Genomic DNA, 17,104 nt, shown 5'->3' with positions numbered 1-17,104 from the left:
AAGAGGGGGACAGAGGATCCAAAGTGGCTCCACACTGACAGCAGAGAGCCCAATGCAGGGCTCAAACCCACAAACCCTGAGATCATAAGCCGAAGTTGGACACTCAATCAACTGAGTCACCCACGTGCCCCAATAAATCTGTTTTCTCAAAAAAGATTACAAAATTGGTACTTTTATAGTTGATATTGATTATCCAATTACTTTTATTGATCTTACAAGTAGAATAGTATCTTGATCTATTACATTAAACAACACCAAAATATCTACAACTCTGGTGTCAATATCAATAATAACTAAAAATCAAGCAAGCATTTATAACTATCTGCAATTAAGGAAAACAGATTCAAAAGGCATATAATTGCAATAACAATAAAATAGTATTTATGTATTAAGACATACACAGTCAACCTAAATTTAGTACCTCAGACATTTTTATAATTATGGTATTTATACAAACTTTGGAAACTGAGGAGCACACTGGCCAGTCACCAATGATCTTGAAACAAAATAGATAAAAGTGCTTATTTTGCTAATAGTATATGTTTAGCTCTTTAGTTTGACATTGTGTGGTACTGTTATCCCTTCTAAAGCATTAGAAATCAATACTACATGTGCCTCAAGCTTTTGTACAGATGAATGATCTGATGAAGATGCCCTCATTTCAGAAACTAAGGTCATTAATGTTTATCTTCACTTGAGCAATTTTAGGTTTGCTGAACCTAAAGAATGCCCGATCTCAGACTACTATGTGAACAGTGCCATCTAGTGGTCATTATGTCCCCTAACATTTTATGAGTCTAAATCCATGGGTATGCATGAAACAAGTGAAATCACCATGATGCATCATCTTTAATATTGACACAAGCATATTTCCAATGAAACCGTATCAGAAAATTATACTTCCCAGTAGACTTTCTCTGATTCAGTAAATTTAAGGAAAAGCCAGCACTGGGCTTCTAATCTTTATTCTTGATCAACAACTTTTACATAGGTAAATACCCTTTGTAGATTTTTATAAAAATCCAACTTTGTCTTCTTCATGTCTGAATTCTTGCTTCTCGCAGGGTGATATAAAGATCTCTGAAACACTATAAACTACTGAATAATCAGTTTTGTGGCTCTTTTATGAACATAGGGATTGGAATGTCCCAGCAACAAACAAATCCAACTACTCTATATGACAGTGCACGGGAGGGGCAAAATTAAGACATTCTAAAAGCTGCTAGTCTGTTCGTTATTATTGGACTAAGTTTACACTGAGATGTTATCAATTTTTGTAAACAAGGAACATCCATTTCCTCAAGATTTTCTAAAAACAGATTCATGAAATGGAATTATAGACTCATTTTACCATCAAAAGTCATTGTTTCCTAAGTTTGACTGTTTCCTATTAATAAAAAAAGTACATTCTTTGGCTATTTTGCAGAGCCAGCCTGAGGCAATCCAAGCTTTTGTTATTTTCTTGAACCTTAGCTCATCATTCTCTATACATACTTCTTGCCAGAGACCTAAAACTATCCCCCCAATTCCTTTCAGGGCAATGCCAGGGAAACTGTATCTTGCTGTCACCATGAAAAATTTTTCCTAAGCACAAACTGTATGATTCCATAGTTGTTCATGGGATACACTGGGATTATCCCTTCCAGATGGACTGAGGTACCCCTGAAATGCCTAGACACACATGAAGAATACAAGTGGACATCACTATTGGCTTATTTCATTTCCCCTAATGCGCTAAGACTACACTTTTCTATTTCTCTTTAACTTTTTCTTTCTCTTTAACCTTTTAAGGCCCTGCTAATAACAATAAACAGATGCAAGGCCTAGACAACAGTTTTTTAACACACCAGCTTCTTCAAAATCAGAATAAGCATATTTAGTGCTCCCAGATCATTCAAACACCTACTACCTAGCCACGTGCCACGCTAGGGATTAGCAGGGACCTTCACCTGACTCCCACTTGTGTGCTAAAAGAGGCTGTAGAAGCCAAGACCCCCAGTGACTGGAGAAAACGGTCCATAGGAGTGATATTTCTCAGGCAGCATCCAATTAGGGAACTATGAGGAAAAGAAAGGAACCATTTTATATCATGTAAATGCTAAGCAGAAATGTTCCAGTAGGCATTTCACACCCAAGTACATAAGCAGTTAATCTTATTAAAATAATGAGTGTGATTCATATGCATTTAAAATTAATACTAAGGTCAGATGAGGAGCTCTGAGTGTAAACCCCAGGGTTTTCTCGAGTCCACTCCCCCAGTAACTCCCTAGTCTCTTCCCAAGTTTCTCAATTACAGGAAGATACGTGGGCAATGGCCACAAGTAGTCAAACGTAATGTTTACTAAGGGGACAGGCAGCCATGAATTGTGTTGGAGGCATCTGGCAGTTGCCTTCTACCGCTCTTCACTATACAGACTTCATTTTCCCTCTTGTCCTTCTCCCTGTTCCCTTTGTGTTACTTATTTCTGCCTGAAGCTAACAGTGATCATATGACGTGCTGCTGTGCCCCTGCCACTATCTAAACTGGTTTAAAACAAAGGTGATCTCTGAATTTCCAGTGGAAAATGTTGCTAACTACTCGACACTCAGCACATCCAGATAGTCTCAAATGAACAGCTATGGGCAATCACAGGCTATTACTGTCTGCTTATAGTAAGAACCTTCTCCCCCAAAAGAATTCAGAACTTGAACTGACATTTTGAGTTGAAGGTCTGATTCTCTGTCACATTTACATTATCTTGACCTTGCACATTTTAAGGATGGATTAGTTCAGGTTTTCAAATAAGTGATTTCAAAGTTACCAGCCCACAAAACCACTTTCATTATCTCCTCTCCCCACATAAACTATCCAAAGAGTAAAGTAAATTATGCTTTTTACTAATTGCCTAGGGTCATTCTCCACTGGGCCTTGAAGAGTGGACAAGGGTCTAGTTGAATAGCTGGATGAGTTGCCACCATGAGATCCCTACAAGCCTAGAAATAATTTGGTCTGGGTCTAAGTGCTAATATCATGCTGCCAAGTCTCTTTCTGAAAAGCATAAAAGCAAAATATCCCATTCCTGCGAGCAAACCAACCACAAGGGTGGTGCCAAGAACTTTTGGGGCCCTTTTCTTGGCCACCCGGAACGCTGTTGGCAGCACTGCGGAGATTAATATATTGTTGACATGTCCTAAAACCTTGTTAAATGTTTTTCTCTTCAAGACACGTTCGTAATAGGTTTCCAAGTTTGGTCGCTTTCCATTTCCCCAGTTTCTCCTCGCAAACCCCAGGAACTTCAGCCGATGCAATGTGACAGCGAGTGAAACGTCTGCCAGGGTGAAGGATTCTCCACAGAGCCAAGGCTGGCGGCCCTCTTCTAATCAGAGAAAGGGACACGGAGAGTTAGGGGCAAGTGCTGTACAGAGAGACTCTGGCTGGCATCTTTTATCTCGGTCTTGAGGGCGAGTGTGAGTACAGCAAACGATGAAGGCCATGGTACGTTTTCTTGACAATCAAACTCAGCAAGTAATTGTATCCTAAAACAAAGCCCATGCCAATGTATCCCAAGCTAAGGGAAATTTGCTTGATATCTGTCAGTCACCTACATCCCTGGGTCAAACTAGAGCCATTTGAGCTCAAAGCCTTTCATTTTCAAAAGGATTCTGAGGAAGTGAGAGCCTCCAACCCAGAGGAGTCAACAGATCTTTCTTCCTGGTTTAGGAAAACAGCAGATAAGCTTTAGAAACACCCATAAAATTGGGCCTGAAATGTCACTCAAGTGACTGCTGCTCCTAGTTACTTATATAAAGCAGAAGTTCCTATTGGGAAGCAACTTTCACATAACATGGTCTTCAACTTTGTTGCCAATTAGAATGGCACAAATGGTCCATGTGCATGTACCTGGGCAATGGCTTGGTGATGCACTTAAGCCCCAAAGTACGATACACGGATGCTCACCAGCCAACCTGCATATATACACAGGCCAGGACCTGTTTTATACTCCAGATTGGAAGTACTGTCCCTGCCCAGAAAAAAAACTAGAGGGACCATTCAAGCAACTACTCAGGTTATTTAACCAAATGAACTACTGTAATTACAAATGTGTGAAATGGGCTAAGTAGGAATCTCCCAGCTATAACTTCAAATTGTGCGGAAAAATCCTCCACCAGTCACATTTCACATATACACAGACTGGAATACCATGAGATGCCTGGGTTTTGCTGAGTTCAGTACTATTGTTGCCATGATAATTTAAACTGCCCATGAATAAAAATAATAAAAACAGATTACAGGATGTTTTTGGCAAAATCTAAAAGTATTCCCATAAATAGCCTGGTGTCCAGCAAAAGAGAAAAAAAAAACCCACAAATGAGAACCTACCTGGAGTTTCTTCATTTCTTCTTTGCAACTCAGTTTCAACCTGATCCAAGACTTTCTCCAATTCATCAAGAATTTTCTTCAAATATTTGACATTGTCATGGTCAAGAAGCTTTGACTAATTAGCAAAAATAACAAAAGAGGTTATTGATGCCTGCAAAAAAGCAATCAATATAGAGCAAAGCAGATATAAACTCTTCCAGAGCTGGAGTCTATTTATTTGAGACAATGAGAAGATACAGAATAATGTTAAAGCAAAAGCAAACTTGAGGGAAAATACTCTGGCTTGGAGAATACTCCACGGGCCAGATCCAATGCTCACTGGCAACCCCTGTGGGACCAGTGGACCAGAAATGGCAAGGAATATGAGGGGCACAAAGGGACTCCTCTCAACCCCAACTAATGAATGGAACTTCAGCAGCTTTCGAGGAATGAAGGACTGAAGGGTCAGGCACGAGGAATGCAGAGAATTAAGAAGAGTGGGTTCCTGAGAAACGGGAACTCTGTTGCACTGTTGGTGCGAATGCAAACTGGTGCAGCCACTCTGGAAAACAGTGTGGAGGTTCCTCAAAAAATTAAAACTAGATCTACCCTATGACCCAGCAATAGCACTGCTAAAATTTACCCAAGGGATACAGGAGTGCTGATGCATAGGGGCACTTGTACCCCAACGTTTATAGCAGCACTTTCAACAATAGCCAAATTATGGAAAGAGCCTAAATTTCCGTCAACTGATGAATGGATAAAGAAATTGTGGTTTATACATACAATGGAATACTATATGGCAATGAGAGAATGAAATATGGCCTTTTGTAGCAATGTGGATGGAACTGGAGGGTGTTATGCTAAGTGAAATAAGTCATACAGAGAAAGACAGATACCATATGGTTTCACTCTTAGGTAGATCCTGAGAAACTTAACAGAAGACCATGGGTGAGGGGAAGGAAAAAAAAAACTTAGGCAAACCATAAGAGACTCTTAAAAAAGAATAAATTGAGAGTTGATGGGGGTGGTAGGGAAGGGGAAGTGGATGATGGGCATTGAGGAGGGCAACTGTTGGGATGAGCACTGGGTGTTGTATGGAAACCAATTTGACAATAAATTTCATTAAAAATAAATAAAGGCAAAGATAATTCTATCAAAAAAATTCTCTTCTTTCAAAGAGTGGAAAGTAAGGGGTGCTGTGTATGAAGTCATTTCCTTTGAGAAGCTCCCTTAGCTAAGATAAGATGACGGAAGATGGGAGGTTGAGGAGGGCGAAGAGTGTTGATGTTGGCTACATTTTTAATGTGCGAGAAGCGTGCATGTATTCTTGGACCATGAGGAAAGAATCACTAGAGAGAGAAAGGCTGACTGTAACTGATGAATCAAAGCCCACAGCCTCCTTAGGAGGCAGGCAAGTCAAAATGGATTAACTGAAAATGGATTAAAGCCTTGAACGTAAGATTTAAAACTAGAAAGCTCCTAGAAGGAAACATAGGTGGTAAACTCCTTGACAGGTCTTGGCAATAATTTTATGAATCTGACACCAAAAACAAAAGACACAAAAGCAAAAGTAAACAAGTGGGACAGCATCTAACTAAAAAGTTTCTGCACAACAGAGAAAACCATCAATAAAATGAAAAGGCAGACTATTAAATGGGGGAAAATACTTGCAAATTACATGTATGATAAGGGCTAACGTGCAAAATATATCAAGAACTCCTAAACACAATAACAAAAAAAACTCTGATTTTAAAACGTGCAGAGGATCTGAACAGACACTTTTCCAAAGAAGACATACAGATGGCCAACAGGTACATAAAAAGATGCTCAACATCACTAATTATCAGGGAAATGCAAATCAAAACCACAAGATATCACCTCACACCCATTAGAATGGCTATTGTCAAAAAGGCAAGTAGTAAGTGGTGGGAATGTAAACTGGTACAGCCATTATGGAAAACAGAATAGAGGTTCCTCAAAAAATTAAAAACAGAACCACCAGGTGATCCAGCAATTCTACTTCTGGGTATTTATCCAAAAAAAAAAAAAAAAATGAAAACACTAACTTGAAAAGATGTATGCACCCCAGGTTCTTTGCAACTTCATTTACAATATCCAAGATATGGAAACAACCTAAGTGTCCATCCATGGATGAATGAATAGATGTGGTATATACACACAATGCAGTATTATTCAAGCATAAAAAATGAAATTTTGCCATTTTCAATAACATAAATGGACCTCAAGGGCATTATGCTAAGTAAAATAGGTCAGACAGAGAAAGACAAATACTGTGGGATCTCTCTTATATGTGATATCTAAAAGCAACAACAACAACAAGACAAAACACCAAGCTCACAGAGACAGAGAACAGATTGATGGTTGCCAGAGGTGGAGGTTAGAGGAGGAAGAAATGGGTGAAAGATAAAAAAAAAAAATGAGGGAGGGGAGTATATATAGAATAAGCTTGCCAATTGCCTTACTGGTATTAAAAAACAAAAGTCAAAGGTCTAGCTAAGTGGAATACCTGAAGTGACAGATTCCCAGTACATATTATGAACTTGCTTTTTACGTTTTATAACTTTCCTTGGCAACCAGCATGGGCAATACCTGCTTTTTTATAGGCAACCGTCATTAGATTTGAATATCAAATCTAACAAAGAAAACTTCTTTCTAAAAGCAGAGCATAAGCCAAAGGTAACATGCACAGGTGACCTGCAATATTTAAGTGAAGATGTTCTAGAAATAGTGATACTTTACCAAAAGTGGAACATTTAATACAAACAGTGGATGTCAATTGAGGACAGCCTGGCTTACTCACTTTAAGTCGCTTCTGTTTTGCGATGTATGCCTCTTGTAAATCTGGGTTTTCTTCAGCAAGTTTTTTCAGTTCAGATTCTGTGTTACCAATTTGGCCTGAGAACAAAATCATTTTTGAAATAGTAAGTTATTTCCTCCCTTCTACACAAGAAACAAGGAGAAACTGGGAAACTCCATGGTAAGAACATGAGCTCTGGGATTCACCCCCTCCCTCTGCCATGGCCTTAGCCTCTCTGTGCCTCAGTTTTCTCAAATGCAAGAAAATGCTTCAGTTTTAATTTCAGTTTTCTCAAATGCTTCTCAGAGCATCTGCTGCATAGGCTAAGGATTAAATGTGAGACACCCAGGAAAGCACTCAGAGCAAGGCCAGCACATTAGAAGTGCTCAGTGCTCAGTGCTCAGTAGTTGTTCTATCTTTCAATACCTTTCAAGTTTTCTATAATGGATTTCTATATGAAGGGAAGGCAAAAGACTCATTTGAAAAAATATTAACTCTAAATGATGGAATTATAGTCATAACACTTGTTTCAAATCATATAATAAGTATTTATGTAGGGAAGGAGGAGGAACAAGAAGGTAAAGTGGGAAGAGGAAAAGGAGGACGGGGAAAGAAGAGGAGAAAAAGGTGGAAAAGTACAAAACGAAAGAAAAGTAACATTAAAAGAATTATAAAGGTGAGATATAATGTAATGGAAAGAATGTAGTTTCTGGAATTAGAAGATCTGTATTTGAGTGTTTCTAGTCAAACATCCCCAGAGTCCGACCACAGCCACCTTCCCTTACTTTCCTATCCCAGTCACATGTGCCATAGAGCACATCTCCTTCTCCACATCCCATGCACCGACCATACTCTGTCCTCAGAAAAGGAGAGAGCTGGTTATCACAACTCAAATCAATCCCAAATCATTGAATTTAGAGGTAGAATAATGGTTACACAGCCTGCAGTCTGGCTCCCTCACGTAATGAAACAAGAATTAAGGACAAGAAATATGAACTCAGTTCCCCTTAATCCCCAGCAGTTTCCAGATTTCATGATTCTTAGTCCACATGTCTGTTAGAACATGTTATGTTCTTTTCTTTTCCACAGGCCTCTGAGTTTTATCCAAACGTGGCCCTCAAGACTAGGAGCTGGAAAATCAGCTCCTATAGATAATAAAAGTCCAGCTGAACAGCTGAAGCACATATTAATCTAGTGCATGGACCAATCTGTAACATGAGCATCCATGCAACAAACTCAACAACCCTGTGCCCAGGTCTTCATGAGATGTGCCAGGTCTCAAAAACGAATTAAAAGAAACTTGAGATAGAATTCCAAGTCTTTAAGATCATTACATACTGCGAATCCTTGTGGTTGCATAAGCTGGGATCATGGAGTCCACAGTTAGCTCAGGATGTAAAATGCAGCCATGTGTATAGGCATCCATTGGCAATGAGTCAAGAAGTTCTCGATAATGTTGTACCCGTGGATAATACATGCTTCCTTTATCAGGCATTAACCTGGGTGTTTTTTCTAAAAACATATATACAAACATTGAAGAAAAAGTTACAAATGAGATGTTACATCCAAAAGCAAAATCAAAAACCCAAATCTCCTCATCAATGTTTTCAATATTATATCAAGGCATTTAAAAGATGGTATCTCCCCCACCCAGATATTCAAAATTTGAAATGGGCAGATGTACGAGGCTAGATCCCAAACGATGATCACACTGCAGTTCTCTCACTTCTCTACCTTACAAATTGCTACTCAACCCTCAAGGTCCAGTTATTTATGCCAACTCCTCTGTGGAACATTCCCTAACATCCTACAACCACCAATATCTGATTGGGTCAAATGTACCTCCTCGGTACATGCAAAATACCTTGTACATATACCTTCATAGCCTTATCACCTTAATTAGTTGTTTGTATCTTTTTGACCCATGAGCTTCTTCAGGGCAGGGAGCCTATGACCTAGGGTCTACCACAGTGTCCATTAAACTTTAGGCCATTGATAGAGGTTGGTTAGGTGAATGAAAGACCATTATGGAAAGATAAACAAGGACCACTCTTTCTGAGGTTCCAATTAATACCAAGAGTAGCCCTGCTGATGCTAGGTGAATGTGAATTGACAATCTTCACAGAATTCACCATGAATTTCTAGTATTTTATCTCTAGAAAGTGGGTTCTGCATGAATCCTCATGTGCTGGTTAAACTCTAGACTACTTGAAGGCAGGGACCATGTACTGTTCTCTGTTGAGTTCCCAGTGCCTAATATAATGTTTGGCTCATAGTAGATGTTCAGTAAGTTTCAACTAATGAACATATTCCCAAATTTCTAGTTGCCTTAGAATGTTTGAGCTGGAGAAGCTCTGCAGCAGTTAACAAAGACACTGAGACATAGAGGCTGAGGCATTCTCCCCAAGATCCCACAGCTAATTAAAGGCAGAACAACAACTAAAGTCGGTAAGTCCTAATGCAGTGCTCTGTCTTATAACACTATTGTAACATCTCTAAAGGGTTCACAATTCACAGATTATCTAAAAAGAATAAATATGAACCAAATGATCCAAAGATCAGGGCTATGTCCCTTCAGAATCACTTCTTACTTTTGACCCTGAAACAGGCCCTGAAAAATGCCAACAAGCTTATTCCAACAAGTAAAAAGAACAGCCTCAATTTTATTAATTTATTTCTTAGTTTGGTAGTTTGGGTTATTTAATTTAGAATCCTTTTGAGCACCCCACACTCATTTATAAGTGTTGACAATTCAGAGTTGGTTGCAGAGCATTTCAGACAAGATCTCATAATGCCATAATCCAAGTGGAACAAGTTTTTTAAGCCAACAGACTATTTCTGACTCTCTAAGAAAAAATAAGATGGATTACTCCTCAAACCAGCAGACAAATATCTAATTCCCTGCTAGGAAGTCCAATTCCGAAATCTACATTGGAATAACTGAGAATGAAGTGTCAGCCACATACTACTTGTCAACAGTGAATTTACCCAACTAGAGCACACTTCCTTGGTGATCTTTGAGGATTTCAGTTTATCACTAAGATCCCAACCAATGCATGGTAGAAATTTCCATAAGGACAACAGACTGGAGTCCTTCTCAGGCCCTTGAAATACTAAAGAGTTCTTAACCTAATGTCCTTAAGTGCATACAAGACAGGATTGCAAAGGAAATTGATTATATTGAAATATATTTATCAAATTATTTTTAAATTATAAAACATTAGTATGGGTGCCTTTTTTTAACACATTAACAATATCTAGAAGCAGGTCTAATAACTACCATAATTTCAAAGTAATTATGAGCATAAGTTATTTTTAAGATATCTACAATAACTTGATATGCTATGAACATACATGTGATTTCTATTGGTAACAAAGTCACAGGCACTCCTGATCAATTGCTGTGGTTTATCCCTACACTAGAAATGAAAGGAAATAATGTTTCTGTTGGAAATTAGTGAAAATAAAGATATAATAATTTTTCTCCTCTAGGATCTCAAATCTCCTGAATGCTATTCATAGACCACTAAGGGCAACAGTTCTCAAAGCGTGGTCTAAGAATCCCTGGGCTTCCCCAAGACACTCTCAGGGGGTCCACAAAGTCAAAGCTACTTTCATAGTAATACTACAATGTTAATTGGTTTTTCACTCCTATTCTCTCTCAAGGATACAGCAGAGTTTTCCAGAGGCTACAGGACATGTGATGGCTCCATCACTCTGACAGTTAATGAGGTGTGGGCTTATGTATTTGCGTGTTTCAAATTTTTCTCAGTTTTAATTTCTAATTTGGTAAATGTTGATAGATACAGCCCACAGAAACTAAAGCTCTCCAGTGTTCTCCATAACTTTTATGATAAAGGGGCCTGGAAACCAAACAGTTTAAGAACCACTGCTCTGAGGGTCCAAAAACCTCAAGTTAATAACCAAAAATGGTACAGCATTTTAAAATGCTTACAAGTGGTTAAATTTATGGCCAGTGGCTCAGGCTACTTTCTGGTGCCAGGCCTGGGGCATGTCTTCAGAAGAGCATACCACTTCCTTCTGGGAAAGTGAATAAAAGCAGGAAAAACACTGTCTAGTAATTGCTTTCTGGGGAAGTTCCATCTGCCTATGCCTGAGTTCTCAAAGGAATATAAATGTTTAAATCCATGAAAATAAGTTTCTTCTACTCAAGGCACCATTACAATACAACTATCTCCTCTAACACTTTGTCAGACAGACCATAAAATATCCACTGAACCAAAGCTCTCATCCAGCCTCACGGTCTCTCTTCCAGGACCTCCAGAGCAACACCTGCCATGTGTTGTCATTGTCCTCCTCAACACCAAAGCACAATAGTGTCCACTGCCTCTGGAAACAGAGTTTTTCAAAAAGCAATTGGGAATTTCCTTTTAATTATACAGATCTTCCCTCTCACTCTCATTCTATTTTATTTTTCAATCCTTCCATAATAAAAGGAGAAGAAGAAGAAAAGGGATCACCTGGCTAGCTTAGAGCTATGCAATTCTTGATCTTGGGGTCATGAGATTAAGCCCCACGCTGGGTGTAGGGAATGAATGAATGCATGAATGAATGAATGAATGAATGAATGAATGAATAAATAAATAAATAAATAAATAAATAAATAAATAAATAAAAACTGTTCTTGCTATTCTACCTCAGTCAGGAGCGAAAAAGCAAAAGCAATAGAAGGCCTAAAGGGGCAGGGCAAGGAATCAGGGGACTTTTAAGAAGCAGGCATTGAAAAGAGTTTCCAGCATTAGGGAATAGGGTTGCTGTACTGGAAACCAGGATTAGTGACTAAGCTGGAAGAAAAAATAAGAATAAATGAATAAATTGGCAGAAGACCTGACTTCCTAGAAGAACTGAGTAGGGGACAAAGGCAGGTCTTGTATTGCACCAAAATTTTGGCAGCAAATTAGAAACAGACGGGTAGACACAAAGCAGAAATATGATATAATGAGAGAAAAACATAGTTTTTTAAAACCAGAAAGAAAAGACACAATGCAAGTGTTCTGCAGCTATTTAACAGGGACAAACAGTTCCCCACATTCTCAAGTCCCTATACTGCCTTGTAGAAAAACCATGGCCTTGAGCCATTAAAAAAAATTACATTGTTTATATTACATTGTTTACCCAAGAGCAAAAATTTAAAAGAATTTAGGGTCTTACAGGCTAAGCTTCCATTATTTTACTACATTGACTGCTCTGATTTCCTACGTTCCCCAGTGATGGCAGACAAAGAAGGCATAATTATGTCTTGTTTTCAAGAAAGACTTCCCCCTAGGTCTATCTGAATAATTTTCAGCTCTTACTATTAGTAGTTCAATGAAAACAGACCTCATTTCTATCTTTACTCCTTTGCTGATTTTTTAATTTTACTTAGTAGATCACTTTGTGATGACATCGATATATAAGAAGGTATGCATCATGTAGCAGAAAAAAAACTGTACCCTTCAACTAGTCAAACACCAGGCTATTAAAAAAATATAATAATGTAAATAAGTTATAACCTGAGGCAAAAGTTATGGTTACAAACTGACTACAATTCAAAGCTTTGGAATGAGAACAATCAAATCTAAACACAGATGAGGGAAAAACACATAATGTCAAATTATAGAAGTTCACTATATGCAGTCATGATCTGCTGAGACAGAGACAAATTTATACCATCATTTTCACTAAGCTTTATACCTTAAATGTTTAACTTCTCTTTATTGGTATTTAAGGCTTTTAACAGAAACATTTGTAATTGGGAGCAAAACTCCTTTATCAGACAGTTTGTTCCAATTATTGTTTGCACATAATATAGAACCAGAGTCTCTGCATTTTGACACCCCTACCTGTCCACTGAAATTGGACAAATCAAAGAGGGGAGAAGAAGTTACTTTTTAAAGCCACTTTCGTTGGCACAATCATGAGTTTTAAAAGGTTCATTTTCTTTTCCTTACCACATATTTTCTCCACACTTGGTTAGAACCTTTGTGCTACTCTACAATTTCAGTAGATGTGCTAAAATACATATAAAGTAATTCAACTATTTATGAGAGGCTTTTATTAATATACAAAAATATTGTATAATTGGAATAATCGGAAACCCTTACATAAATAACTTTTTAATGTAACGGTGACTTCAGAATTAATGTTCTTTTTAAAAATCTGAGTTGATATTCAATAGATATTGACAAAGATTTTATCTACAAAATATATTTCCTAATGAGACTTATAAACAATATTTTAATATCATACCAGAATACTTTATTTCCAAACCAAATTCCATTTCCTAAGAATAAATGATGTATATACAGACCTAAGGTATCGGATATGATCTTCAGAGAACTGTTCTATATTAAATTACCAAAATTCGATATCACCATATGAGATCCTTGATTCCAAGTTACCACTGAGTCATTTGGCAATAATAAATAGTAATGTTCTAGTATTTTGTGGTTATTTCATACTCATTTTTTCAAGTTATCTAGAGGTCAGATTAAATTCACTGAATGAGGTTATGAACAGTATTAGAAATATCCAGATTTTTAAATCTATATTAATAGTGCATATATTCAATTGTTATGTCCACTGTTCCTGAGTTTCCCTAGTTTGCTTCATATCATGCCTTACCTAGTTTAATGAATTTCATGCTTTAATATATCTACTCTTCTTTACATGCACAAAGAGAAATAGGTGTCATGTACATGAAAAAGTCTGTTAAAGTGAGTAGTAATAGCACATGCATGTAGTAAAGACAGGTTTGGTATTATTTTCAAGTTTATAGAATGAAACTATCTTTTTAGATTAGTAAGATTCCAATGATTAGGAATCTTTGAAATATTCCAGGTCCTTGCACCAATTAACACCCCCAAAAAATAGCTACTAAAAGAATAAAGAGATTGTTCTTCACCAGCCCTTGGTTGAGCAGCCATAACTCAATACTTCTAAATTCTTTGTTTAACCCATGTTCTGACCTCAAGAATAACACTGATATCTACATCTATAGCTTCTTTCAAAAAAAAAAAAAAAGCCATCATCCAATTTAGATATTAACTATTTTTAGGCTAAGACTTGAAAAAGATTGCCTTGGCTACCAGATTTCTCCCCTAATACTATTAGCTATCTAATGGACTTATCCCAAAAGCATAAGGATGTAAATAGCAATTATATACAAATGTTGAGAAATGTCTACAGGTCAGCAAGCCATCATTTTTAGTACAATTTCTAGCTGGTAAGCAAATAAGGTATGACAAATAACAGCAAAAGAGATACCAGTTGACTATATTCTTCAGGTGAATAAATTCACTTAAAGTCTCCTCTTATAACCATGGGCAACTATACATCTCATGAAATCAATTCACTCATTATTCTAAGTTGTAAACGTTCTTTTAAGTTCCACTCATAATTGAACAAAATGTTGCATATTCTGACCAGTTCACAATTTGCCATGTTCCAGATAGAACCTATACTTTTAAAACAACTTCAGATCATACCAGCCTTTTATTATTAGCTTAAATTATTGATAACTTTTTAGCAAGCTAGGTCTCCCATCCTTCATTAATGCAGCTTATTTTTAAAAATAAAATTCACATACTACATTTAGTCTTGTTAAACTTCATCTTAATTATTTTTCCCTTTTATTGTTCCATGACAAACCTTTCACAAGCTAGCCATTAACTATCCCAGCTTTTGTCATCCCTTATTTCCACAATGTCTTATTCAAGTCATTTATAGAATTGTTAGGCTCAAGTCAGAGAACAGAAACCTATAAGGACATCAGTAGAGATCCCTGTCCAGGCTCACGTCTATTTTCAAAAGTTCATTTTAACCATTTTAATGATTCATTTTCATCATTCAGAAGTATTAATTAAGCTCCTGTTAAAGAGCTTATATGAAACACTATATGAAGAACTGGGGATTCAGCTGTTAGTGAGACAGACACTGCCTCTGACCTTATGGTGTTTACTGTGGTCTACCAGTAATTGAAATAAATGTAATAAAATTATATAGGATAAATCTTTAGCTAAATGGGCAACATGTGTAAGACATTTATAAATAAATATTCTTCAATATGGTGGTTTGAATGTACATCACTTTTATCCAGCCATATTTGGTCCTTCGTTCCACAAGTGTATCTTCTGAGACAATCTGAAGTGCCCTACTTAAACCAAGATACGTTATATCTAGAACCATGCCCAGTACACAATAGATTCTTTTTTTTTTTTTTTTTTTTTTTTTTAGGCGTTAAAGCCATTCTTCAGTAATGTAAAACTTACGCTGGTTCCTTTTAACAGAGATACTCAAAAGTTATATATGTGTATAGATATATATAAAATTATATATGTGTGTATATATAAGTAATTTATAGTGCTGCTTAAAGCTTAAGCAATTAACACACAGTAATCTGCATTAGTGCTTCTGAAACTTTATATATGAATCACTTAAGGATCTTGTTAAAATGCAAATTGTGATTCAAGAGATCTGCAGTAGAGTTTAGGATTCTGCATTTCTAACAAGTTCCAGGTGATACCAATGCAGCTGGTCAATGGAACACACTTTAAGTAGCAAGGATTGCTAGAATTCACTTTACCCCATCCTTGACAATTAGGATAGTAATGTCTGTCTTGTCTGGTTCTTTTACTAATATCCATAAGTTCTTAATGACAAATATAAATTATCTTAATGATAATTGTGATAACCCACACATGTTTATTTTTTATTTTAATACTTTGGGATAAACTTCATCTGTAGACCTTTCATTTGGAGCGTCTGGGTGAATCAGTCAGTTGAGCATCCAATTCCTGGTTTCAGCTTAAGTCATCATCTCGGGGTTCATAAGATCAAGCTCTATACTTAGCATGGAGCCTGCTTAGGATTCTCTCTCTCCCTTTCTCTCTGCCCCTCCCCCACTCTATCTCCCTCTCTCAGAATAAATAAACATTTAAAAAAGAATTAAATAGACTAGCCTTCATTTATATAACTGTTTTCTTGCTGTCTTCATATCTAAGGGTTTGGGGTCCCTTAATCTTCTTTTAACTCTTCCCAATGGAGTGACTACTCTCCTGGGAAAGAGAAAAGAGTTAGATAAGAGTTTATTGGACTTGCTTTATGTCTGCAATTGATAAAGCTCTATCACCTAATCTAAGAGGATAAACAGAGAAGTCAAGTCACCAAGGATATGCAACAAGTTAGCCACAACTTCAGACTAAGAGCTAGGATCCTTGATTGTTTATTCTATTGGTATAGCCAGAGTTAAAGTCCTTAGTTTCCATATTTTCATCTTAACATTTAGCCCACAGTGCCTTCTCCTCTGATTCCATAAGTAGTAAGAAGAAGAATTTAATATTTCCCTTCTTTGAGTAGGGCTCAGAATGTATTTCAGTTTTGTTTTTATATAATCAAATCAAAAGAAAAAGCCTAACGAACACTTTAAGAAAGCCTAATAATCATTACCATGTCGTAAAGTAACGTATTTTATATTACTGAATATCTTAGAGAAGAAAGAATGCAAGAAGAGGAGGAAGAAGTGGAGAATGGTTAGCAATAGTAGTTCAAAGGATGCCAACAAGATATTTAAGTATGATTTTCCATTTATGTATCTTTTGGAGACTTTTGATGATTTAAAACAGAATTATTATACCATGATTTTGCTTTATTCACGTTATAACCACTTCTCTCAAGAAATACAAATTACTTAACAGACCTGTCCATTTCCAAAAAGCTCAAGGTTGAGAAAAATTGTCTTAAATCAATTTGCCACCATTTTCAGTACTGTCCCCAGCATATAGATATAAAGAATAGGAAGTAATTATAAAGGAGAAACAGTTCATGACACTCTTTGGTTTAGGGGCGCCTGGGTGGCTCAAGTCAGTTAAGCATCTGACTCTTGGTTTCAGCTCAGATAATGATCTCACAGTTCAAGAGTTTGGGCCTGTGTTTGGCTCTGTGCT

General features: G+C 37.0%; 1 protein-coding gene across 5 annotated transcripts in view; it reads right to left on the bottom strand.

Moving 5' to 3' along the window:
- Nucleotides 1-168: 168 nt before the first annotated feature.
- The window catches only part of GDAP1 (ganglioside induced differentiation associated protein 1), a 46,854-nt gene continuing 29,918 nt past the window's right edge, over nucleotides 169-17,104 (bottom strand). For all 5 annotated transcript variants that reach the window (XM_058699885.1, XM_058699884.1, XM_058699887.1 and 2 more), the window contains 4 exons: nucleotides 8,499-8,672; nucleotides 7,164-7,258; nucleotides 4,361-4,475; nucleotides 169-3,356 (listed from right to left, as the gene is read on the bottom strand). In XM_058699885.1, the coding sequence (XP_058555868.1) occupies nucleotides 2,974-3,356; nucleotides 4,361-4,475; nucleotides 7,164-7,258; nucleotides 8,499-8,672 (767 nt within the window). In that variant the 3' untranslated portion in view covers nucleotides 169-2,973. The remainder of the gene's footprint in view (nucleotides 3,357-4,360; nucleotides 4,476-7,163; nucleotides 7,259-8,498; nucleotides 8,673-17,104) is intronic.

Source organism: Neofelis nebulosa, chromosome 14 (assembly GCF_028018385.1).
Source record: "Neofelis nebulosa isolate mNeoNeb1 chromosome 14, mNeoNeb1.pri, whole genome shotgun sequence".
Classification (NCBI taxonomy): Eukaryota; Metazoa; Chordata; class Mammalia; order Carnivora; family Felidae; genus Neofelis; species Neofelis nebulosa.
This window is presented reverse-complemented; position numbering and strand designations above follow the sequence as displayed.